This window comes from Anguilla rostrata, unplaced genomic scaffold, assembly GCF_018555375.3.
Source record: "Anguilla rostrata isolate EN2019 unplaced genomic scaffold, ASM1855537v3 scaf1055, whole genome shotgun sequence".
Taxonomy (NCBI): Eukaryota; Metazoa; Chordata; class Actinopteri; order Anguilliformes; family Anguillidae; genus Anguilla; species Anguilla rostrata.
Window position 1 is genome coordinate 1,481 of NW_026986397.1, and position 27,741 is coordinate 29,221.

Consider the following 27,741-nt stretch of genomic DNA (forward strand, 5'->3'; position numbering starts at 1 on the left):
CTACATAACTCACATACAAGTTTGGATAGTTTATTCTCAGTTTGGCACTGTGAGTGCCTGTGGGTTTTCTGGCTTCTGTTGTTGGTGGCTTGTTATCAGTAGACAGGAAATGTAAGAGTGACCTTCTGCAGATATATATTTAAATTGAGTTGATTTTAGTTACAGAAAAGCGGAAGGTAAAGCAGTGATGAAGTAGAAGGGTGGGAGCTTCTGTGAGAATTGTTTTGCAACTTGCAGTTCACACAAGCAGATAAGAAAAGAATGCATTAGCAGTGCTGTACAGTATATATGATAGCCCAGGGGTTTCGTTTTTTTCCGCTCTTTTGATCACTGAAGTTGAAGCACTAAACTTCCTCTTGAATCATGCAGGCAAACAGAGGGGTCACATTGATTTGTGAGTACTACCGAACCAGTTTTTTAATGTAAAAGTTTTTAACAGACAAGTATGTATTTGTGGTGAAATTAGCATTTGATTGAAAAAAAACAACAACAACACATTTGTGAAGTTATTCTTAAATAAATAAGTATGATTTGACCTCACTAACACTAAAATGCTCTACAGCCTTTGGGCTGCATTGGAATGACCTGCATTATGGGTAAAGAAGAAAAGTATGAGTGAAGAAGTATGCTTTTGCTTCAGTAGATAACATACCTTGAATGATCACTAATAATTTTTTGTGAAAGAAGAATTACAATTTAATTTATTTGTTATTTGAAAGAGACATTGGACAGTTAGTAACTGCCACAGAATTAGCTTGATAACTAAATTTCATCAGTAGTCCCTTGGCAGGTGGGAAAGTGGGAAAATTTACAAAAAATATGTACAAGCAGCTTTTTGCAATTAGAATAAAAAGGTTGGTGTGCATCAATGCACTCTAGCAGTAAAATAAAAAATATAAATAATTGCAAAAGGTACCAATGTAAAATATTGTCCAACAAATGAAATAATAAAACAACAAATGTCATGATAAAAGGTAAAACAATTGCACTTAATAATATGACAGTGGTGATCTGTAACTGGCTTTTTAACCAGAACTTTCAATGTATTTTTGCACAGAACATGTAAAGGCTTCAAATATGTTCACACAAACAGATATACGCTCCATTCAAACTGATCATTGCCGAACTCAAACACTGACTGGTGGACCTGAGTTTACCCAACTTCCAAAGTACTGCATGGATGACATCTTGAAATCAAACAGCAATGAGGGGGATGTATTTAGACTTTATTTGAACATATTTATGGTTTTGTATTTTTCTTGCTTATTGCATTTCTTTGGCCATTTCAATGATGATGTCAATGATTCCTGTCTTTTTTTTAATACAGTGCTGAGTCTAATGACAAGACCGGGTGAGTGTTACTAGATTTTAAAACAAACCCCACCTTCTGTTACCTGATAATTAATCAGAGATAAACCTTATTCAGACAGTTTAGTGTAACTTATGATTGATAACAGAATGTCATGTTTCACAATAAGACTGCCTAACAGAATTATGATGTGATTAATTTGACTGCATATGTGGACGGTAATGTAGAAATATTATTCTGTGAGACTCGAGGCATGTCCTACAGTAGGGGGTGATACAGAGATCACAAACAGAATCAGTTCTTTACTGTTCTAAAATAATAAAGCTGAGGCATTAATCAGGACACTATAAACATGTCATGAGTATTTAAACACATGTACTGACGTAGTGCACGCACTGTTTGTACAGGGAGCCCAAAGGATGTACTGACTCTGCAGCCTAACTGGCCGCTGTTCTTCACTGGAGAGACCGTCAATCTCAGGTGTTTGGGACGGCCATACAAACATCATGGATTCTCATGGTACAGAAATGAATCAAATAGTTGGGTGTATAAGCACACATCCCATAACAACATCTACATCATCACACCTGTTACTGAAGCCCACAGTGGTTTATACAGGTGTTCTGCTGAATCCACGAGTGATCCTGTCAGACTGAACGTGTCAGGTGAGTCAAAACTGGTCAGCAGCTGAACACTGGTGGTCTCACTCATCCCACAGAGAGACCATATTTAACACATTTATTCAATCTTCCCCAGTGCACATGGTGCTTCCCGTACCAGTTCATTTATTACAGGCAAATATAAAATTAACTTATTTTCACTTAAATGGCCTGGGTATACCACCAGTTGAGTTGAGTTTGTATTGTTAATATTTGAGCTTTTGTATGTTTTAATCCATGGAATGTAGCCTTTTCTATCTGTTATGACAATGAGAGAACCTACTGCTTTAGCTCTTTGTCTCAACCCAAATCAGAGCATGCCTGTCCCTCTGTAGTCATGTCTACACTCCACTAGCAAAGTTGTATGTAGAAGTTGTGTAAATCGCTCTGGGTAGAACCATCTGCGAATGCCTGTAATGTAGTGTAATGTAATGAGCAGTTAGAGCTGTGACACAGTCTGTCCGTCTTCACAGCCTCGCCCACACCCGTTCTGAGATAGTCACATGCTTTCCCAGTACATGGATAAGCGAACCATGTTCTACTGTATCACAGATTAAAGCCAGTTTGCACTGTATGTTTGATTATGCCATTAGTAGGAACCTGGGGGAGAGATTCAGTTTGTTCTCTCTGTTATAGAGATACCACCACCTGTCCTGGCTGTCTCTCCACTCAGTTATATGCAAGAGAACATGTCAGTTTCTCTTGTACGGTTACAGTGACTTCAGCTGGCCGGGAATATTACTGGTAAAAAGGAACTGGATCACATGACATAGCCCATATTTCCAGAACATCTAATGGCTCGTACACCCTCAGCGCTGCTGCTCTTACACACACAGGGGGGAGACCCAGTCTGGTACACAGAGTATAGTTACCCCACCCATATACAGGTATCAGGTGAGTGCTGATTGGAACACAGACTACAGTAACCCCACCCACATACAGGTATCAGGTGAGTGCTGATTGGTACATAGAGTACAGTTACCCCACTCCCATACAGGTATCAGGTGAGTGCTGATTGGTACATAGAGTACAGTTACCCCACTCCCATACAGGTATCAGGTGAGTGCTGACAGACATTATTCAGTGTGCAAAATTGGCACATTCCCATAATGCACTGGGTCCAACTGCTGTGATGATTCTGGGGACCTGTTCTTAGTTTAATTCTTGTGCCACTACGATCAGGATTAGAGATTTTTTCATTACTGATTTTTGAGTATCTTCTCTTAATGTCATTGAAAATAGGAATGCAGCTGCCCTGGTTTTTGTCCTTCATTTAGGGTTATTTGGTTTCTCCATAGTCAAAAAAATACTGGCATGACAACAGAACTGTGACCCTGTCTGTTTGTTTCTACAGCACTGCCTAAACCCACTCTGACGGTACAACCAAAATGGCGCCCACTGTACAATGAAGAGACCGTCACCCTGAGGTGTGAGGTGGACTCCGACAGCAACTGGATATATTTCTGGTACAAAGACCAGGCCCAGATGGCTGTGTCTCAGACTGCTGGTCACAGTGTAACTGGTAACAGACTCACCATCCCTGGTGCTGCTGGGTCTGACCAGGGGCAGTACTGGTGTGAGGGGAGGCTGGAGGGGAGAAAAGTGACCTCACAGTGCAGCGACTCCATCAATCTGACTATTGCAGGTGAGTCTCAAGTACGCTTTCAATTTGGATATGTCACATGCTCTATTGGATTGAGATCTGGGGACTGTGCAGGTCATTGGATTAAAATGAAATTGCCGTCTTGTTTGTGGAACCAGCTGCAGGTGACGTGTGCTTTGTGACATGGCGCATTACCTGTTGGAAGTATCAACTTGAACAAAGGTAGACTGTGGTCATAAAGGGATGCACATGGTCCGCTACAATGCATAAGTATGTTCTGGCACTCAATTGATGCTCAGTTGGTATTAAGTGGCTTAATGTGTGTCACAAAATCACACCATTACACTACCACTACCAGCCGTTACTGCTGACACAAAGCAGGATGGGATTTTTATGCAGTATGGATTCATCCTGTTTTGCCAAATTCAGACCCTACCATCTACGTATGTGTCGTAGCAGAAATTGAGATTCGTCAGACCAGACATTTATCCATTCTTCAATTGTTTAGTTTTGGGTTGTGTATTCAGAGATGTCCTTCTGCGCAGCACTGTTGTAAATAGCTGTTTTTTGACCATTTGTGGCCTTTCTGCTAGCTTGAATGAGTCTGCCCATTCTACTCCGACGCTCTCATTAATAAGGTGTTTTCACCCACAGAACTGCCACTCACTGGCTTTTTTGTTTATTGCACCGATCTCTGTAAATTTCAGACATGTTATTGGGATACTAATTAATTCAGCAGTGCTGGAGGCTTTGTATAATTATCCTAATTTCAGTGATACTCAACTTATGCTCGCATTATAGAGAATAAAAAATATTCTGTAAATGGTTTCACGTATATAATTTACTTTTGATGTTATGCTTCAAATATTTATATTTTATGAAATATTGCCCAGGACCACCTATTGATTCAAAGATAATTAATCTTTCTGCCATGGTTCTTTTTCCCTTGCATTATACACACAACTGTTTCCTCCTCAGTCACTTCTACATTCTGACAGAAGAAACTGTGATCCAGTCTGTCTCCTTTCTCCAGCCCTGCCTAAAGCCACTCTGACTGTAGAGCCAAAATGGCGCCCACTGTACAATGGAGAGACCGTCACCCTGAGCTGTGAGGTGGACTCCTACAGCAGCTGGACATATTCCTGGTACAAAGACCAGGCCCAGATGGCTGTGTCTCAGACTGCTGGTCACAGTGTAACTGGTAACAGACTCACCATTCCTGGTGCTGCTGGGTCTGACCAGGGGCAGTACTGGTGTGAGGGAAGGCTGGAGGGGAGAAAAGTGACATCACAGCGCAGCGACTCCATCACTCTGACTGTTGCAGGTGAGTCTCAGGTACGCTTTCAATTTGGATCTGTCACATGCTCAACTGGATTCAGATCTGGGGACTGTGCAGGTCAGTGGAGTAAAATGAAGTCACCGCCATGTTTGTGACATGATGCATTACCTGTTGGAAGTATCCACTTGAAACAAGAGACTGTGGCCTTACAGGGATGCATATGGTCAGCTACAATGCTTAAGTATGTTCTGGCACTCAAATGATGTTCAGTTGGTATTAAGGGGCCTAAGGGGTGTCACAAAAACATTCCCCACACCATTACACCACCACTACTAGCCATTACTGCAGAGACAAAGCAGGATGAGCAAGGTGTTGGCCCCCAAAGAAATGCCATTCACAGGAGTCTATTGCGCCACTCCTCATGAAATCTAGAGACTGTACTGCATAAAAATCCCAGGAGCGAAGCTGTTTCTGAGATGCTGGAACCACCACGTCTGGAACCAGCTATCATACCATGGTCAATGTCGCTTAGATTGTATATCTTGCTCATTATAATTTTGGTTGAACAAAAAACTAAAACTCTTTACCATGTCTCCATGCTTTATATGTTGACTTGCAGATGCCACACCCTTGTTGTGAGATGGTATTAAACAGGGAGATAAAGAGGCAGGAGAGGAAATTGTTTACTGAAACACAGGAAATTATATTAATCAGATATGCAGCTCACAAAAGGGGCCAGCTTTCGGTTGTCAACCTCAGCACCAGATGTAATGTCGCCCCTGCTGATATCTATTATTTACGCTCAAAAAGCAAGTTTCCCCATTGGGCTCCATTCATTTTTGAAAACAAAAATAAATACTCAAATATTTATGTTAACTATATTAGGAAGAAAAAACTCTTCAAATAATTTGTTCAGACATGTTATTGGCATTCTCCTGAATTCAGCAGTGCTGGAGGCTTTGTATAATTGTCCTAATCTCAATGATATTCAAATAATGCTAACATAAAAAAATTTAATAAATTAATAAATTTAAATTATTTCGCAAACATAATTTGCTTTTGGTTAAATGCTTCAACTATTATAATAATAATTTATTTTTTTGTGCAGGCCTGTCTATTAATTCAAAGACAATGTACCTTACTGCCAGGTTCTTTTTAATTACATTTTAGACATAACCCTTTCCTCCTCAGTCACATGTACATTCTGACAGAAGAAACTGTGACCCAGTCTGTGTCCTTTCCACAGCCCTGCCTAAGGCCACTCTGATCATGAAGCCAAAATGGCGCCTACTGTACAATGGAGAAACCATCACAATGAGGTGTGAGGTGGACTCCTACAGCAACTGGACATATTTCTGGTACAGAGACCATAACCAGACAGCCACATCTCTCTCTAAAGAGTACAGTGTAAACATCACTGGGGCTGCTGGATCTCACCAGGGGCAGTACCGGTGTGAGGGGAGGCTGGAGGGGAGAAATGTGACATCACAGCGCAGCGACTCCATCACTCTGACTGTTGCAGGTGAGTCTCAGGTAGGCTTTCCAATTATATATAAAACTTTATCCTTAAAATATTTGCATTGCATTCCATTCACTTACCATACATAGGAGCAACAAACAGTATAACAATTTATACTATGGCTTGGACAAATATTTAATTCCGATTGGTTGACTGCCTTGTCAACCAATCGTTTTATTTGTGTTTGTATATAGGCATGGCAATGTGGGTAATTTTGCCTCATTATGGTTTCAAATCACTACACAAAACTTTCAATTTGTTGACTTAGAAATCCTGAAATAAAAGGAAACACCACGTTATTAAAAAAAATCATTCGCTAAGTTTAAATGTGCAGAAAATATCTTATTTTCAACACATTTCACATTTATGTGGTCAGGGGTGCAGCATTTATTAAGCTTGGAGATATTAGCGTATCGTAGTTATGTGGATTAGAATATATGATACAGCTCACTGTCTTCCCACTATAACAGTTGCTAAATGCATCATGACAATAGTTGTGAACTTTGCTTTTCATTGTTTAATGTCTTTTCTCTTTATCTTTTATTTTTGATGGCTGATAGTGAGACTACTCTGCATACATAAGAAAAGAGAAACACTGGTTTATCATTACCAAAGAAACCATATTTAGTGAAGTGGCAGATGTGTACATAATGGTGTTAGTTTTGTATTTAATAAAATGTCTTTAAAAATACCTTTTAATTTAAATTTTTCCATGCATTTTAGTTGTAGCCATAGTATAAGAGATATTAACCACTTCATGGGTTCCGATTGCCACCCTGTCAGGCCATATATTCTTGTATATGCACAGGTTTATATCCTCCACATATCCCTCTTCTCTGTGTCTCTCCACAGGTAGACTGGTGTTCGGTCTGGGAGCTGCTCCTCTGCTGCTGGCCTCCATTATACTGTGTGTGAAATGGTGCAGGAAACCAGGTGATGTCATTTTACAGGGGAACACATCTAAAAACAACGTGTGTTTCGTTTCAGGTTTCAGGCCACAACACTGGTCATTCTCACTCCCAGTTCTCTCCCTCTGTTGTGTTTATACATGTTTGTTGATGTGCAGGGTCATCTAATGAAGCAGCTATCAAGTACACTGAAGAGAATGTGGAAGTTGACTTATGAAACCTTCACACAGAAGCTGGATCAGTGTGCTCATGTGGAATGAAGAACGTTTGAGAGCTCAGAATTATTTTGCAATGTGATGCTTCTCAGCTTGCTGGAGGGGAAATCCTGATTGGGGGTGCAGTTATGGGGACACTCAGTGAGTTTTGGGAATGAAGCAGTCGTGCCTTTAGAGTGCAGGATCTGTATAATATATCTGAGGTTCTGATTCACCAGAGCTGCACTTGCGATCTTTGCCTAAGTTAGTCAGCTTTGATTGCTGTGTGTTTGTTTCAGGTTCTATGCTGAACTTAATATATTATGTAGTAAACTCGCCGCAAGCTTGCATACAGCCTAAACAGCTGAGACTCTGCAACATGTTCAACATGCATTTCATGTGTCTGCTTGTACTAGTATTAAATTAAATGGACTTTAAAGTGTGTTCTTTTTTGTTGCTTCTTTATTTTATTAACATAAGAAATAAATGAAAATAATAAACGTGTAATGTAACATCCCCAGCAGGTCAGTTATAGCATCTTCCACTGTGGTGAATAACACAATCTAATCCAAGAGTGAGAAGGAGAAACTGAGCAGGAATGCTGAGCTGAATGTGGAGAGAGAAGCTGATTGTTTTTTTTAAATATTATTTTTATATAATTACTGTTAATACTTCTACTGTAATAACAATGTTACCAGTCATAACTTTCTTGTGTTCATTATTCGTGGTGATGAATCGTGACAAATCAATATTAATAAATAAGTAGGCTATAGCTGGAAAGTCTCAAGTCTCTCTTGATGCTATATTATGCTGATTTCACCATATTATTTTGACTACATTGTCATTTTGATATTGCTTGTAATAGCGTATCACCACTAAAAATGTTATTAGTTGCGGTATTTATGTCTTTGCATGATGAAGTTTTCGATGATAACTAAGAGTAATCACATATGAAAAATAAATAGGCAATCATAAATAAAAAATGAGACTAGCTGAATATAATTTGATCTTAAATTATTTTTCAGCACCAATTGGCCAGGGCGATGAAGTGATATGCTGTTGGCTTGGCAAGCGTTTTTGAGGAACTAGGCTACAAGTGATTTACATTACCGGCATTTAGCAGACACTGTTATCCAGAGCGACTTACGCAGCTTTTACATTGCATCTACATTGGATCCATTTATACAGCTGGACTTATACTGAAACAATGCAGGCTAGGTACCTTGCTTAAGGGTACAACGGCTGTGTCCTACATGGGAATCAAACCTGTTACCTTTGGGTTACAAGACCAGTTCTACTCATTATATTGTGCTATCGCTCATGTTAACATAATAGCAGTGTCTTTGGAAGTTCATCACATTTGCTGTCCTTTCTGACCTGATATTGCTTTTAAGAAGTATCCGTTCAAATGCCTACATAAGGATCATATAGTTATAAGAGCCCTAAGGTTCTGTTGACCTCGTGCTGGGTGCCCCCTAAAGACTGTCAGAGATTGCACCTTCGGCCTGGGTGAGCAAACAAGGTGTTTTTTGGGAACAGATTGGGCTACAATTGGCGCATCACTGATGAAATGAGCAATACAGAAATCGCAGCTTCAGTCTTGCATGTTTACGGAGTGAGACTGCTGTGACGTGGAGCTGAATGATATTTGCAGTACTCTGGCAGCACGTGGTGCTCAATGGACAGTGGTCACTCCTGGTTCAGGGCTGATGTATATTGCTCATGTACAGGAGACCTCTGGATTGAAACAGTGCTGCAGTCATTAATGCATGTTATAAAACATTTGTAATAGGAATCAATAAAATGTATACAACACAATAAACATTGATATAATGCACTTAAATAATAACTTATTGAGATAACCTTTGTTTTTTATAAGCTCCCTGACATGGAATGGACACCTAGCTGTTTACCTGACTATAAACACAAACATACGGACTTTCACATTTCTCCAGAGGAAGAAAGTGCTGCATCACACATGTGCTCTGGCGTATGCACACACTGTTATTTTCCTGCCACACACAGGGGGAAAGCTGCAGAACGGTTATAAAATACACAGGCATGTCATACTTCTCTGATTACCTCCTCTAGAAAAAAAAATTAAAGTACCAATATAGCGGACGCTGCGGCTCATTAGCTTCCCTTCATGAGGATGTGATCAGAGTACAGAAACCATGTGAGCGTCTCCAACCTGCTGCTCCGTCTATATCTCGAGCAGAGGAGAGAGGAGCATGGCACTAAAATGCAGACGCACATGGTAACCGTTGCAGCTTCCTGCAGCTGTGTTTGGGTTAGGATACTCTGCGATTTCAGAGGGGATGGCAGCCGCTCTGAGAGCTTCTCAGTGTCACAGCTAAATGTGTAACTTTCACAGCTTTCTTCAGGTCAGCGTAGTTCAGCTGGGCATGCTGGAGTGATGCAAATTTCTATTGCAAATTACACCTCAGGCAACATGATCAAATTGTGAATAATATTTCTGTAAATAATATTCCGTACATCATTTAGCATTCAAACAGAGTTACATTAAAAACTTTAGGGTTATCTGAGACTTTAAAAGTTGCAGAAATTGTGTGGTTACAGTATGATTTCAAAGGCAGTTGACTCTTACTTTGCCAAGTTTCTGTTCATGACCAAAAGGCTCAATTTTGGTCAAACCAGACAATTGATTTACACAATTGCTCTCACTAAGGCCTTTGTTTGTGCAGCATTTCCAAAGAGCTTGTTGGTATGACGGTGTTATTGTATGATTGAATATGAGACTTGGTGATCTCAAAAAGCAACTATATTCAAACTGTGATCCTTGGGCTCTTCTTTGCCTCCCTCTTCATCTTCCTCGCTGGGTGGGGGGACCATATGTATCCCAACGTTGCCGCTTCTTTAACAGGAAGGTTGCTGATATTTACAAATCCTTCAAGATGGAGTCTTCAAGCACATTAGTCAATCCTCTTCCCAGACAACCCTCCCCCAGTCCCAGCTCAGTACCCCTCCCCCCATCTCTCTCTCTGCATCCTCTCCTCTTCTCTCTCTTTACCAAGTCTCTTGTTTCTGTTATCTCCTCTCATACTCTATCTTCCAGGTCACATCTCCAGTCTGTTCTGACCCCTGGTGGTAGAATGAGCTTCTGACTGCTGTCAGGAATGCAGAAACCATGCCCATGCTCCCACTGCAACATTGTATGAATACTGCTCGATACCGTCATACTGTACATGAGTGTGATTAATTTCAGTTACTTTGAGAATGTGAAGCTTTAATGGAATCTATGGCTGAGGTAGTGCACTGCTGTTTGTACAACAGCTTATATTAGAAATGTGTATTTACACCATTTGATATTTCATAAAGGCAAGTGTCAGAGAGCTGCAAAGGAGATGCATGAATGTGTGTGAAGAGAGAGATGCACTTGACTTGATGTTGGAGGAGAGAGAGAACAGAATAAAAAGTGCCGATCTGGAGCAGGAGGAATTTAAGAAGACATTTCAAGAGAAAGCAATGGCTTTGAGCAGTGACTACCGAGCAAGACTCTGTCAAGGGAAACCAGATATGACATCTAAATAAGGTAACCATGGCAATGGGAGAGTGAGGCTTCATGAACTCTATTATAGGTGGGACTACCGTGTGCTGTTAGTCATTGACATTGATATGAATCAATCTCTCTAGTTTGGTCTCCATAGCAGACCGCTTTGACTGGATCAATTTTATCAACTGTTAATAACTCATAATAACTCCACCCATTTCAGGGCTTGTGTCTTATTCCAAGTACCAGTCATTGGAGAGAAAAGGTAATAATATTGATGCTAATTTTAGAAGTAACTGAATCTGAGTTAACAATGGACAGACACTTAACAGAAAGCTTAAATTATACTTGAATGATGAAGCTTTTGATTATTTTTTAACGTGCTGGAATCCTGTACAGGATTGATGAGTGTCACATGGTGCACACCTCCATGTGCTGTGATCCAGTTTATAAAAAGCACATGAGTTACTGCTGGCTCCAGCACAGTGTAAGACTGAAGCCTGTGTGCTCCATGCTGCAGGAAGCTGGGGCAGCTTGAGCAGGACTGGAGAGCGAAGCTGGAAATAGTGATGGAGGAGAGGAGCGAGCACAAGCAGTTTGTGAAGAAGGAGATCCAGGCTCTGCTCCTTAAGCTGTTCAAGACTGAGTGGCTGCACCAGACCCAGGTGAGCACATCCAGCGAGTACCAATGCGCCACTCTACCCTCTCTGCAGTCAGGTCTGTCTCCTGTAATAGGATTGCATCCATATGTGTGGGTCTTAGGAACACCTTTAATCTCCATGTTCTCCTATTCCATTGCAGATATGTGACTATGAGATCAAGTATAGGGACTCACTAAAACTGGTGTCTGAGCTGCAGCGTCAAATCGAGGAGCGTGAGGTGAGAGGCTGAAATGGAGGTCGGCAGGAAGATCCGTACGTGTGTGTGTGTGTGTGTGTGTGTTCTGGCAATTAATACTTGCCTCACCTGTCAGATCTTTTTCTGTCTGTCACTTGTCTTTCTCCAGGTTGCAGTTCTTCAGAACAAACAGGAGAAACTTGGTAAGAAGGACACTATCAGTTGTTTTTTTAATTGGTATCATGACAGAACATTAATTACCCCTCTTTTCCCTCATATTCAAAGCAAAAGCAGCAAGCGATGTCCTTGAGCCGAAGAGACGGATGGCCATGTCTCGGGAGAAATATCTGGAGCACCACATGAAGAAGGCCTCCTAGATTATTAGATGATTGTTTGTACTGTTTAGAGACCCTTAATGAGGCATTCACATTCACCTGGCCTCCTTTGGTTAAGACCACACCCACACCATGGCAGGCATATGAACCCCACACCTGTACAACACAATCAAAGGCCTTTACTGCTTAAACGGTTTACATTTCTGTTTAACAGACCGGAACACTCTATAGCATAGTTAATACATTCACTACACTACACAAGAAATATCAAATAATATTACGCTTTTGGAGGTTCAATGTACATGGCAAAAAAAGCGAGTGAAATTCAGTGTTTATTAAATGAGGAAATGAGGTCCCAAGGAAATACTGTTGGGATGCTGTGTAATTCTCAACTGAGTATCAGTGCAGCCCTTCAGTGTCATGAAGCACACACCCTGGTGGTTGGGAGGAGCATTGCAGTGATTGTCAGCCCATTCTAAAAGTAAAACAATTGTATGTGAGAACAGTACTGCTCACACAGATGGGAAAGGAGATGTTTAGAGACATTTGTGCAGCACGGCTGTGAGCTTCAGGAGCTCATTGGTCAGTGTCACGGCGGACGTCACATGTTAAGCAATAAGAACAGGGCTGACCACACTCAGATCACACAGCTCCTGCAGCAGACTGACAGCATGGAGGAGGAGAGGAACAGGAGGCTCCAGCAGCATGAGAAAAAGACATCAGAGAAGATCCAGAGGGAAGTGGAAGAAGAGAAGAAATAAGAAGAGGAAAATGAAATAATAAAGGAGGGAGGGAATAGGCAGGAGCTCCACGGAGTGACACAGATGAGAAAAACAGCAGGAGGATTGGGTGATTTAAGCATAATGTCAGAGTAAAGGGAATATTCACACTGCATTTATCTCCTGAGCTGAACCTCTCCCGGTCAAAACGCTGTTATGACACTACCTGGGGGCCTGGATGGATGACCTCGATCTTCTGCATCGCATTTTAATAAACAAGAGCTGTTAATTTTCTCAGCTAATTTAATACCTCAGGCCATAATCTGTACAAACTCTATGGTTATTTGCTTTAACAGATTCCTATTTAGCCCGTCTTTAACTGTTGATACCAGGCTTGTATGAACCATTTAATCATCACTTTTTCAGTCTTTTTCCTTTACTTGCTGTGTATTGGGAGGCTCAGATATGATCTTGCACTTTTTACTGTTTTGGCTGACCGTGAAACATGGCCTCTGCTGACCTCCCATGGTCACAGATGAGTACAGCATCAGCATTAACCCCCTGCAGGATATCTCACTCCGGTATAGAGACTTAAACATTAAAACAAAGAGAGGTTGGTATGAAGTTATTGTCTAAGTTAAGTTTATTAATCAGTGTTGTTCATTTATTTATTTAGTGGCCTCCACTTGCTCTCATGCCTTTTGTTTCTGTCTTGTAGGAGGGTGTAGTCACAAGGCAAAAGTCACACATTAACACAGACAGTGGTGGAATGGTCACTTGTCACAGGTGTTTCTCTCACCTGCAGGGTGAGGTACTACAAACATCTGAGCACCAGCAGATCTCCTACATCTGAGAGGTTACACAATACCTTCACTTCCCCACATACATTAATTCCCAAAGCTGTCACAACAAAAGAGAATTTAGTTCTCTCTCTTTAGACTGTTTGATGATTTTTGAATTTTGAAAATGGATTAGGTGAGAACGTAGGTAATTGGATATTGGGGCAACAGAGTGTGAAGTGAGATTGGGGTAGTTGGAGCAACAATCATATCCATTATGTCTGGCAATGGTAGATGCTGGCAGGTGCGTGTCTGTGTCATGAAATGCTTGCATATTTTCACCACTAGGTGTCAGTAACCTCCCATTAAAATCCCATTTCAGTAAATGTGGGGAAATGCCAGTCTTTCTCTGGGACTGCCAGAGTGGCGGGAGATCTCTGGTGTTCATTGAGAGAATTAGTTGAGCAGAACGGGTATAAAATTAAAGGGGCATGTAGGATCGGTGAGGATAAAGAGATTCCCCCAGGGGGGTGGGACGGGGTGGAGATTCCTTGTGTGCCAGTTAATTTTATTTTGGTTTATTCTTGGTGGCCAGGTCTGTGTTGTGTCTTGAGATACTTTTAACCTTTGGTACAGCAATTTTGTGTGGTGGCAGTGTTGTGATTGGTTGTGCTTGTAACCTGGACGAGGGGCTTATCTGGCGGCAGACGGGGGGAGAAGCCCTAGCCTGGAAGCCAGAGTGTACAGCAACATTGGAAAAACCGCGGACCAGGCTGGAGGCGCTGTGGGAAGTTGGAACAGGAAGTGCAGCAGTTTCTTGAGAAGTCTTTAGTTTATTCAGAGCTCAGAGTGCAGTAACTCTGCCCCCTCTATCTATTTGCTCTTCAGTTTCCCATATAGTGGTCCTTAGCAATGACCTAACACTGCTCTTCTGCTGCAGCCAATCAGCTCCCAAGCCTGGAGAAACAGACAGAACACAAATGATTCTGTGGCCAAGCAGCCATGAAGTCCGCATATGCAAGAAGGGTGGAGCCAGTTTGACTGTCTCTGGGCTGACAGAGCATGGTGGACAGATGTTGGGCTTTGACTGGGCATTGTTGGGCATTGTTTTTGCAGAGGTCATTATAGTAGAACCTTTACTCTCCATCACCATCAGGGAATCCGTGGTGCCGGATAGTAGAAAATGTTGTAGAGCGTACCCTAAAGATTATGCAGGAGCCAAATTAGTACAGTATTTATTCATTTTTTTAACTCAAGTGCCCCACCTGCTGGCCAAATGATTTTACAATAGCTTCTATTTTCAAGTAAATGTCAGAGGGACATGCACTGTAAGTAAAGGACCACAGACAAGCACCCCATCCTGTGTAAGTTTGTAAGCACACAGACAAGCACCTCAATCTTGTGTACGTTATTTAGTGCACAGACAAGCATCCCCATCTTTTCAAATGAATGTAACCAGCCTGCTGCTTGACTATTGAGTCTGACTAATAAGAGGAGCTGCTATGTTGTGATGGGACGGTACTCCTCACAAACTTTCTGTGGACCACACTACAGCCTCTGGACAGCACAGTAGCCAATCACATACACCCAGGGCTTCACTCTAGCCAATTGTGAGCTGTCCTGCGGGTCCAACATTTACAGTCAGCTCTGGCACAGTCAGGTTTTCTTAGACATGCAGTGTTTCATTTCACAGAGGACCAGTGCATTTAAGCAAGGTGCTGCCCTAAAGTCTCTCTGATTCCCTGTGATAACGAGTGGAGTTCTGCACTTTTTCTTTAGTTTATAAAAAAGAAGAGAAGAAAACATGAAGCTGGTTTGCTGTGCAGGACCTACTTCCTTATTTTTGCTCTCACGAACAGAACCCCCCATAAGTGTCGTAATGGTAGTGGGAAATTGGTTATTTTTGCTCTGTGCTTACGGTAAATGGATATGAATATGAGACAAAAGTACAGTCAGCTTTTAATATCATGGTATGTAAGTTACCATTTATCAGAAACTGGTGTTTTTGTGTTAAGTCCCCCTATTTCCAGCTGTGTAAAAGTAAAAAAAAAATTTAAATAAAAAAGTTCTTTCCTCCACACTTTCAGCTTTCCAATGCTTTGGTTTTTATTTTTTTAATTTTTTGTCTCATCTGTTCATAAAACTGTTTCAAAACTCTTCAGGCTTGTCTCTGTATACTTTGGCAAATTCTAATCTGGCCTTTTGATTCTTGACGTTGATGTGAGGTTTTGCATTTTGCTGTTTAGCCTCTATAATTCTGCTCTCAGAGTCTTCTGCATTTGGCGGCTCGCTATAGGCTTACCCCTGCCCTTTGGAGACCGCTGGTGACATCACTGAACGTAGTTTTAGGGTTCTCCTTCACAACCCTTCACAGGATTCATCTGTCATCAACTGCAGTACAACTCATACAGGTACATAGAGTTGTATGTAGCCTAAACAACTCAGATACAATTTTGGATAGTTTATTCTCTGTTTGGCACTGTGAGTGCCTGTGGGTTTTCTGGCTTCTGTTGTTGGTGGCTATTTGTCAGTATACAGGAAATGTAAGAGTGATCTTCTGCAGATATATATTTATATTTAGTTGATTTTAGTTATAGAAAAGCGGAAGGTAAAGTAGAAGGGTGGGAGCGTCTGTGAGAATTTTTTCACAGCTTGCTGTTCACACAAGCAGATAAGAAAAGAATGCATTAGAAGTGCTGTACAGTATATACAATAGCCCAGGGGTTTCTTTTTTATTGCTCTTTTGATCACTGAAGTTGAAGCACTAAACTTCCTCTTGAATCATGCAGGCAAATAGAGGGGTCACATTGATCTGTGAGTACTACCGAATCAGTTTTTTAATGTAAAGGTTTTTAACAGACAAGTATGTTTTTGTGGTGAAATTTGCATTTTATTGAAGAAAAATGAAGAACAACAACACATTTGTTAAATTATGTTAAATATATAAGTAGGATTTGACCTCGCTAATACTAAAATGCTCTACAGCGTTTGGGCTGCATTGGAATGACCTGCGTTATGGGAAAAAAAGAAAAGAATGAGTGAAGAAGTATGCTTTTGCTTCAGTAGATAACATACCTTGAATGATCACTAACAATTATTTGTGAAAGAAGAAATACAATTTTATTTGTTTGTTATTTGAAAGAGACATTGTACAGTTAGTAACTGCCCCAGAATTAGCTTGATAACTAAATTTCATCAGTAGTACTTTGGCAGGTGGGAAAGTGGGAAAACTTACAAAAAATATGTGCAAGCAGCAATTTGCAATTAGAATAAAAAGGGTGTGCATCAATACGCTCTAGCAGTAAAATGAAAAATATAAATAATCGCAAAAGGTACCAATGTAGCATATTGTGCTACAAATAAAATAATAAAACAAAAAATACAAGATAAACGGTAAAACAATTGTACTTAATAATATGACAGTGGTGATATGTAACTGGCTTTTTAACCAGAGCTTTCAGTGTATTTTTGCACAGAACATGTAAAGGCTTCAAATATGTTCACACAAACAGATATACTCTCCATTAAAACTGATCATTACCAAACTCAAACACTGACTGGTGGACCTGAGTTTACCCAACTTCCACAGTACTGCATGGATGACATCTTGAAATCAAACAGCAATAATGGGGATGTATTTAGGTTTTATTTGGAACATATTTATGGTTTTGTATTTTTCTTGCACTCACTGCATTTCTTTGGCCATTTCGATTATGATGTCAATGATTCCTTTTTTTTTTTTTTTTTTACAGTGCTGAGTCTAATGACAAGACTGGGTGAGTGTTACTAGATTTTAAAACAAACCCCACCTTCTTTTACCCGATAATTTATCAGAGAAAAACCTTATTCAGACAGTTTAGTGAAACTTATGATTGATAACAGAATGTCATGCTTCAAAATATCTGTCTCACAGCATTATGATGTGATTAATTTGACTGCATATGTGGACGGTAATGTAGAAATATTATTCTGTGAGACTCGAGGCATGTCCTACAGTAGGGGGTGATACAGAGATCGCAAACAGAAGCAGTTCTTTACTGTTCTAAAATAATGAAGCCACAGCATTAATCACTATAAACATGTCATGAGTATTTAAACACATGTATTGATGTAGTGCATGCACTGTTTGTACAGGGAGCCCAAAGGATGTACTGACTCTGCAGCCTAACTGGCCCCTGTTCTTCACTGGAGAGACCGTCAGTCTCAGGTGTTCGGGACGGCCATTCAAACATCATGGATTCTCATGGGTCAGAATTGAATCAAATATTTTTGTGACAAAGCACATATCCCAAGAAAACATCTACACCATCGCACCTGTTACTGAAGCCCACAGTGGTGTATACAGGTGTTCTGGTGAATCCGAAAGTGATCCTGTCAGACTGAACGTGTCAGGTGAGTCAAAACTGGTCAGCAGCTGAACACTGGTGGTCTCACTCATCCCACAGAGAGACCATATTTAACACATTTATTCAATCTTCCCCAGTGCACATTGTGCTTACCGTACCAGTTCATTTATTACAGGCAAATATAAAATTAACTTATTTTCATTAAAATGGGCTGGGTATACCACCAATTGAGTTCAGTTTCTGACTGTCACATTGTTTGTATTGTTAATATTTGAGCTTCTGTATGTTTAAATCCATGGAAAGTAGCCTTTTCTATCTGTTATGATAGAATGAGAGAACCTACTGGTTTAGCTCTTTGTCTCAACCCCAATCAGAGCATGCCTGTCCCTCTCCAGTAATGTCTACACTCCACTAGCAAAGTTGTATGTACAAGTTGTGTAAATTCCTTTGGGTAGGAGCATCTGCTAATGCCTGTAATGTAATGTAATGTAATGAGCGGTAAGAGCTGTGACACAGTTTGTCTGTCTTCACAGCCTCGCCCACTCCCATTCTGAGATAGTCACATGCTTTCACAGTACATGGATAAGCGAACCATGTTCTGCTGTATCCCAGATAAAAGCCAGATTGCACTGTGCGTTTGATTGTGCCATTATTAGGAACCTGGGGGAGAGATTCAGTCTGTTCTCTCTGTTATAGAGAAACCCCACCTGTCCTGACTGTCTCTCCACACAGGCAGTTATATGCAAGAGAACATGACAGTCTTTCTTGTAAGGTTACAGTGACTTCAGCTGGGTGGGAATATTACTGGTAAAAAGACCCAGTCTGATACACAGAATATAGTTACCCCACCCACATACAGGTATCAGGTGAGTGTTGACAGGCGTTATTCAGTGTGCAAAATTGGTACATTCCCATAATGCACTGGGTCCACCTGCTGTGATGATTCTGGGATCCTGTTCCTTAGTTTAATTCTTGTAACATTACGATCAGGATTAGAACTTTTTCATTTCTGTTTTTTGAATATCTTCTCTTAATATCATTGAAAATAGGAATGCAGCTGCCCTGGTTTTTGTCCTTCATTTAGGGTGATTTGTTTTTTCCATAGTCATAAAAATACTGGCATGACAACAGAACTGTGACCCTGTCTGTTTGCTTCTACAGCACTGCCTAAAGCCACTCTGACTGTAGAGCCAAAATGGCACCCACTGTACAATGAAGAGACCATCACCCTGAGGTGTGAGGTGGAATCCTACAGCAACTGGACATATTCCTGGTACAAAGACCAGGCCCAGATGGCTGTGTCTCAGACTGCTGGTCAGAGTGTAACTGGTAACAGACTCACCATCCCTGGTGCTGCTGGGTCTGACCAGGGGCAGTACTGGTGTGAGGGGAGGCTGGAGGGGAGAAAAGTGACATCACAGCGCAGCGACTCCATCACTCTGACTTTTGCAGGTGAGTCTTTCAATTTGGATATGTCACATGCTCTATTGGATTCAGATCTGGGGACTGTGCAGGTCATTGGTGTAAAATGAAGTCGCCATCTTGTTTGTGGAACCAGCTGCAGGTGTTGTGTGCTTTGTGACAAGGCACATTACCTGTTGGAAGTATCAACTCGAAAAAAGGTAGACTGTGGTCCTAAAGGGATGCATATGGTCCGCTACAATGCTTAAGTATGTTCTGGCACTCAACTGATGTTCAGTTGGTATTAAGGGGCTTAATGTGTGTCACAAAAACACACCATTACTCTACCACTACCAGCCGTTACTGCTGACACAAAGCAGGATGGGATTTTATGCAGTATGGATTAATCCTGTTTTGTCAAATTCAGACCCTACCATCTACGTATGTGTCGTAGGAGAAATTGAGATTCATCAGATCAGACATTTATCCATTCTTCAATTGTTTAGTTTTGGGTTGTGTATTCAGAGATGTCCTGCGCAGCATGGTTGTAAATAGCTGTTTTTTGACTATTTGTGGCCTTTCTGCTAGCTTGAATGAGTCTGCCCATTCTTCTCCGATGCTCTCATTAATAAGGTGTTTTCACCCACAGAACTGCCACTCACTGGATTTCATTGTTTATTGCACCACTCTCCGTAATTTTCAGACATGTTATTGGGATTCTTATGAATTCAGCAGTGCTAAAGGCTTTGTATAATTATCCTAATTTCAATGATATTCAACTTATACTCACACTATGGAGAATAAAAATATTCTGTGAAAGATTTCACATATATCATTTACTTTTGAAGTTATGCTTTAAATATTTATATTTTATAAAATATTGCCCAGGACCACCTATTGATTCAAAGATAATTAATCTTTCTTCCATGGTTCTTTTTCCCTTGCATTTTGTACACATCTGTTTCCTCCTCAGTCACTTCTACATTCTGACAGAAGAAACTGTGACCCAGTCTCTCTCCTTTCCACAGCCCTGCCTAAAGCCACTCTGACTGTAGAGCCAAAATGGCGCCCACTGTACAATGGAGAGACCGTCACCCTGAGTTGTGAGGTGGAATCCTACAGCAACTGGACATATTCCTGGTACAAAGACCAGGCCCAGATGGCTGTGTCTCAGACTGCTGGTCACAGTGTAACTGGTAACACACTCACCATCCCTGGTGCTGCTGGGTCAGACCAGGGGCAGTACTGGTGTGAGGGGAGGCTGGAGGAGAGAAATGTGACATCACAGCGCAGCGACTCCATCAATCTGACTGTTGCAGGTGAGTCTCAGTTATGCTTTCAAATTGGATCTGTCACGTGCTCAATTGGATTCAGATCTGGGGACTGTGCAGGTCATTGGAGTAAAATGAAGTCGCCATCTTGTTTGTGGAACCAGCTGCAGGTGACGTGTGCTTTGTGACAAGGCACATTACCTGCTGGATGTATCAACTTGATAAAAGGTATACTGTGGTCCTAAAGGGATGCATATTGTCCGCTACAATGCTTAATTATGTTCTGGCACTCAACTGATGGTCAGTTGGTATTAAGGGGCTTAATGTGTGTCACAAAAACACACCATTACACTACCACTACCAGCCGTTACTGCTGACACAAAGCAGGATGGGATTTTTATGCAGTATGGATTCACCCTGTTTTGTCAAATTCTGACCCTAGCATCTACGTATGTGTCATAGCAGAAATTGAGATTCGTCAGACCATACATTTATCCATTCTTTAATTGTTTAGTTTTGGGTTGTGTATTCAGAGATGTCCTTCTGCACAGCACTGTTGTAAATAGCTGTTATTTGACCATTTTTGGCCTCTCTGCTAGCTTGAATGAGTCTGCCCATATTACTCCGACGCTCTCATTAATAAGGTGTTTTCACCCACAAAACTGCTACTCACTGGATTTTATTGTTTATTGCACCTCTCTCTGTAAATTTCAGACATGTTATTGGGATTCTAATGAACTCAGCAGTGCTGGAGGCTGTGTATAATTAATCTAATTTCAATGATATTCAGCTTATACTCACACTATAGAGAATAAAAATATTCTGTGAATGATTTCACATATGTAATTTTCTTTTGAAGTTATGCTTCAAATATTTATATTTTTAATGAAATATTGCGCAGGACCACCTATTGATTCAAAAATAATTAATCTTTCTGCCATGGTTCTTTTTCCCTTGCATTATATACACAACTGTTTCCTCCTCAGTCACTTCTACATTCTGACCGAAGAAACTGTGACCCAGTCTGTCTCCTTTCCACAGCCCTGCCTAAAGCCACTCTGACTGTAGAGCCAAAATGGCGCCCACTGTACAATGGAGAGACCGTCACCCTGAGGTGTGAGGTGGACTACTACAGCAGCTGGACATATTCCTGGTACAAAGACCAGCCCCACATGGCTGTGTCTCAGACTGCTGGCCACAGTGTAACTGGTAACAGACTCACCATCCCTTGGACTGCTGGGTCAGACCAGGGGCAGTACTGGTGTGAGGGGAGGCTGGAGGAGAGAAAAGTGACATCACAGCGCAGCGACTCCATCAATCTGACTGTTGCAGGTGAGTCTCAAGTATGCTTTCAATTTGGATATGTCATATGCTCTATTGGATTGAGATCTGGGGACTGTGCAGGTCATTGGAGTAAAATGAAGTTGCCGTCTTGTTTGTGGAACCAGCTGCAGGTGACGTGTGCTTTGTGACAAGGCACATTACCTGCTGGAAGTATCAACTTGATACAAGGTAGACTGTGGTCCTAAAGGGATGCATATGGTCCGCTACAATGCTTAAGAATGTTCTGGCTCTCAACTGATGGTCAGTTGGTATTAAGGGGCTTAATGTGTGTCACAAAAACACACCATTACACTACCACTACCAGCCGTTACTGCTGACAGAAAGCAGGATGGGATTTTTATGCAGTATGGATTCATCCTGTTTTGTCAAATTCTGACCTTACCATCTACGTATGTGTCGTAGCAGAAATTGAGATTCTTCAGATCAGACATTTATCCATTCTTCAATTGTTTCGTTTTGGGTTGTGTATTCAGAGATGTCCTTCTGCGCAGCACTGTTGTAAATAGCTGTTTATTGACCATTTGTGGCCTTTCGGCTAGCTTGAATGAGTCTGCCCCTTCTTCTCCGACGCTCTCATTAATAAGGTATTTTCACCCACAAAACTGTCACTCGCTGGATTTCATTGTTTATTGCACCACTTTCTGTAAATTTCAGACAGGTTATTGGGATTTTAATGAACTCAGCAGTGCTAAAGGCTTTGTATAATTATCCTAATTTCAATGATATTCAACTTATACTCACGATATGGAGAATAAAAATATTCTGTGAATGATTTCACATATATAATTTTCTTTTGAAGTTATGCTTCAAATATTTATATTTTATGAAATATTGCACAGGACCACCAAATGATTCAAAGATAATTAATATTTCTGCCATGGTTCTTTTTCCCTTGCATTTTGTACACAACTGTTTCCTCCTCAGTCACTTCTACATTCTGACAGAAGAAACTGTGACCCAGTCTGTCTCCTTTCCACAGCCCTGCCTAAAGCCACTCTGACTGTAGAGCCAAAATGCCGCCCACTGTACAATGGAGAGACCGTCACCCTGAGGTGTGAGGTGGAATCCTACAGCAACTGGACATATTCCTGGTACAAAGACCAGGCCCAGATGGCTGTGTCTCAGACTGCTTATCACAGTGTGACTGGTAACAGACTCACCATCCCTGGTTCTGCTGGGTCTGACCAGGGGCAGTACTGGTGTGAAGGGAGGCTGGAGGGGAGAAAAGTGACATCACAGCGCAGCGACTCCATCAATCTGACTGTTGCAGGTGAGTCTCAGGTACACTTTCAATTTGGATATGTCACATGCTCTATTGGATTCAGATCTGGGGACTGTGCAGGTCATTGGAGTAAAATGAAGTCGCCGTCATGTTTGTGGAACCAGCTGCAGGTGACGTGTACTTTGTGACAAGGCACATTACATGCTGGAAGTATCAACTCGAAAAAAAGGTAGACTGTGGTCCTAAAGGTGTGCACGTGGTCCGCTACAATGCTTAAGTATGTTCTGGCACTCAACTATTGGTCAGTTGGTATTAAGGGGCCTAATGTGTATGCTGCAAAAACATTGCCCACACCATTATACTACCACTAACAGCTGTTACTGCTTACAGAAAGAAGAATGGGATTTTTATGCAGTATGGATTCATCCTTTTTTTGCCAAATTCAGACCCTACCATCTACGTATGTGTCGTTGCAGAAATTGAGATTTGTCAGACCAGACATTTATCCATTCTTCAACTGTTTAGTTTTGGGTTGTGTATTCAGAGATGTCCTTCTGCGCAACACTGTTGTAAATAGCTGTTATTTGACAATTTGTGGCCTTTCTGCTAGCTTGAATGAGTCTGCCCATTTTACTCCGACGCTCTCATTAATAAGGTATTTTCATCCATAGAACTGCTACTCACTGGATTTTATTGTTTATTGCACCACTCTCTGTAAATTTCAGATATGTTATTGGGATTCTAATGAACTCAGCAGTGCTGGAGGCTTTGTATAATTATCCTAATTTCAATGATATTCAATTTATGCTCACACTATAGAGAATAAAAATATTCTGTGAATGATTTCACATATATAATTTACTTTTGAAGTTATGCTTTAAATATTTATATTTTATGAAATATTGCGCAGGACCACCCATTGATTCAAAAATAATTAATCTTTCTGACATGGTTCTTTTTCCCTTGCATTTCATACACAACTGTTTCCTCCTCAGTCGCTACTACATTCTACCAGAAGAAACTGTGACCCAGTCTGTCTCCTTTCCACAGCACTGCCTAAACCCACTCTGACTGTCGAGCCAAAATGGTGCCCACTGTACAATGGAGAGACCATCACCCTGAGGTGTGAGGTGGAATCCTACAGCAACTGGACATATTCCTGGTACAAAGACCAGGCCCAGATGGCTGTGTCTCAGACTGCTGGTCACAGTGTAACTGGTAACAGACTCACCATCCCTGGTGCTGCTGGATCTGACCAGGGGCAGTACTGGTGTGAGGGGAGGCTGGAGGGGAGAAAAGTGACATCACAGCACAGCGACTCCATCACTCTGACTGTAGGTGAGTCTCAGGTAGGCTTTCAATTTGGATCTGTCACGTCCTCAATTGGATTCAGATCTGGGGACTGTGCAGGTCATTGGAATAAAATTAAGTCATCATCTTGTTTGTGGAAGCAGCTAGAGGAGACGTGTGCTTTGTGAAAAGACGCATTACCTGCTGGAAGTATCCACTTGAATACTGGTAGACTGTAGTCATAAAGGGATGCACATGGTCAGAATAAATGCTTAAGTATGCTCCGGCACTCAAATGATGGTCAGTTATTATGGGGCCTAATGTGTGTCACAAAAACATTCCACACCATTATGTTATTGGCATTCTTATGAATTCAGCAGTGCTGGAGGCTTTGTATAATTATCATAATTTCAATTAAACTCAACTTATGCTCACACTATAGAGAATAAAAATATTTGGTTTATTATTTCACATACAAAATTTATTTTGGGTGAAATGCTTAAAATTTTTATATTTATAGAATATTGTGCAGGACCACCTATAGAGTCAAAGAAAATTCATATTTCTAGTTATTTTTCTTTGCAATTCATGCACAACTGTTTCCTCCTCAGTCATCTCTAAATTCTACCAGAAGAAACTGTGACCCAGTCTGTCTCCTTTCCACAGCCCTGCCTAAAGCCACTCTGACGGTAGAGCCAAAATGGCGCCCACTGTACAATGGAGAGACCGTCACCCTGAGTTGTGAGGTGGAATCCTACAGCAACTGGATATATTCCTGGTACAAAGACCAGGCCCAGATGGCTGTGTCTCAGACTGCTGGTCAGAGTGTAACTGGTAACACACTCACCATCCCTGGTGCTGCTGGGTCTGACCAGGGGCAGTACTGGTGTGAGGGGAGGCTGGAGGGGAGAAATGTGACATCACAGCGCAGCGACTCCATCACTCTGACTGTAGGTGAGTCTCAGGTACGCTTTCAATTTGGATATGTCACATGCTCTATTGGATTGAGATCTGGGGACTATGCAGGTCATTGGAGTAAAATGAAGTCGTCGTCTTGTTTGTGGAACCTGCTGCACGTGAAGAAACTGTGACCCAGTCTGTCTCCTTCCCACAGCCCTGCCTAAGGCCACTCTGATCGTGAAGTCAAAATGGCGCCCACTGTACAATGGAGAGACCGTCACCCTGAGGTGTGAGGTGGACTCCTACAGCAAGTGGACACATTTCTGGTACAGAGACCATAACCAGATAGCCACATCTCTCACTAAAGAGTACAGTGTAAACATCACTGGGGCTGCTGGATCTGACCAGGGGCAGTACTGGTGTGAGGGAAGGCTGGAGGGGAGTAATGTGACATCACAGCGCAGCGACTCCATCACTCTGACTGTTGCAGGTGAGTCTCACGTAGGCTTTCAAATTATATATAAAACTTTATCCTTAAAATATTTGCATTGCTTTCCATTCACTTACCATACATAGGTGCAACAAACAGTATAACAATTTATACTATGGCTTGGACAAATATTAAATTCCGATTATCGTTTTATTTGTGTTTGTATATAGGCATGGCAATGTGGGTAATTTAGCCTCATTATGGTTTCAAATCACTACACGAAAACTTTCAATTTGTTGACTTAGAAATCCTGAAATTAAAAGAAACTTAACACCACGTTGTTAAAAAAAAAATCTATCGCTAAGTTTAAATGTGCGGATAGAGAACGTTTTTTTATCCAGAAAATATCTCATTTTCAACACATTTCACATTTTTGTGGTCAGGGGTGCAGCATTTATTAAGCTTGAAGATATTAACGTATCGTAGTTATGTGTATGAGAATATATGATACAGCTCACTTTCTTCCCACTATACCAGTTCCTAAATGCATCATGACAATCGTTGTGAACTTTGTTTTTCATTGTTTAATGTCTTTTCTCTTTTCTTATATTTTTGATGGCTGATAGTGAGACTAGTCTGCATACATATGAAAAGAGAAACACTGGTGCCATCTATTTAAATTTTTTCCATCTATTTTAGTTGTAGCCATATTATAAGAGATATAAACCACTTCATGGGTTCCGATTGCCACCCTGTCATGCCATATATTCTTGTATATGCACAGGTTTATATCCTCCACATATCCCTCTTCTCTGTGTCTCTCCACAGGTAGACTGGTGTTCGGTCTGGGAGCTGCTCCTCTGCTGCTGGCCTCCATTATACTGTGTGTGAAATGGTGCAGGAGACCAGGTGATGTCATTTTACAGGGGAGCACATCTAAAAGCAACGTGTGTTTTAGGTTTCAGGCTGCAACACTGTTCATTCTCACTCCCAGTTCTCTCCCTCTGTTGTGTTTATACATGTTTGTTGATGTGCAGGGTCGCCTAATGAAGCAGCTGTCAAATACACTGAAGAGAATGTGGAAGTTGACTTATAAAACCTTCACACAGAAGCTGGATCAGTGTGCTCATGTGGAATAAAGAACATTTGAGAGCTCAGGATTATTTTTCAATGTGATGTTTCTCAGCTTGCAGGAGGGGAAATCCAGATTGGGGGTGCAGTTATGGGGACACTCAGTGAGTTTTGGGAATGAAGCAGTCGTGCCTTTAGAGTGCAGGATCTGTATAATATATCTGAGGTTCTGATTCACCAGAGCTGCACTTGTGGTCTTTGTCCAAGTTAGTCTGCTTTCATTCCTGTATGTTGGTTTCAGGACCTACGTTGAACTTTATATATTATGTAGTGAACTCGCCGCAAGCTTACATACAGCCTAAACAGCTGAGGCTCTGCAACATACTCAACATGCATTTCATGTGTCTGCTTTTATTAGTATTACATTAAATGAAATTTAAAGTGTGTTCTTTTTTGTTCCTTCTTTATTTTGTTAACATAAGAAATAAATGAAAAAAATAAACGTATGTGTAATGCAACATCCCCAGTAGGTCAGTTATACCCCCTTCCACTGTGGTGAACAACACAATCTAATCCAAGTGTGAGGAGGAGAAACCGAACAGGAATGCTGAGCTGAATGTGGACAGAGAAGCTGAGGGCTCGATTGTTTTTATTATATTAATTTTATATAATTACTGTTAATACTTCTACTGTAATAACAATGTTACCAGTCATAACTTTCTTGTGTTCATTCTTCGTGGGGATAAATTGTGACAAACATTATAATATTAATAAATAAGTAGGCTAAAGCTGGCATTTGTCTCTCTTGATGCTA

The 27,741-nt window shown here is 41.1% G+C and overlaps 1 protein-coding gene across 1 annotated transcript; it reads left to right on the forward strand.

Moving 5' to 3' along the window:
* Positions 1-27,741, forward strand: LOC135247047 (basement membrane-specific heparan sulfate proteoglycan core protein-like). The gene is made up of 17 exons (XM_064320351.1): positions 1-394; positions 1,328-1,351; positions 1,717-1,974; positions 3,323-3,613; positions 4,605-4,895; positions 6,097-6,372; positions 17,405-17,428; positions 17,787-18,044; positions 19,160-19,450; positions 20,428-20,718; positions 21,712-22,013; positions 22,999-23,284; positions 24,287-24,574; positions 25,193-25,480; positions 25,641-25,916; positions 26,685-26,765; positions 26,894-27,741. The coding sequence occupies exons 1-17, from the start codon at positions 364-366 to the stop codon at positions 26,950-26,952; spliced, it is 3,615 nt and encodes a 1,204-aa protein (XP_064176421.1). The 5' UTR covers positions 1-363; the 3' UTR covers positions 26,953-27,741.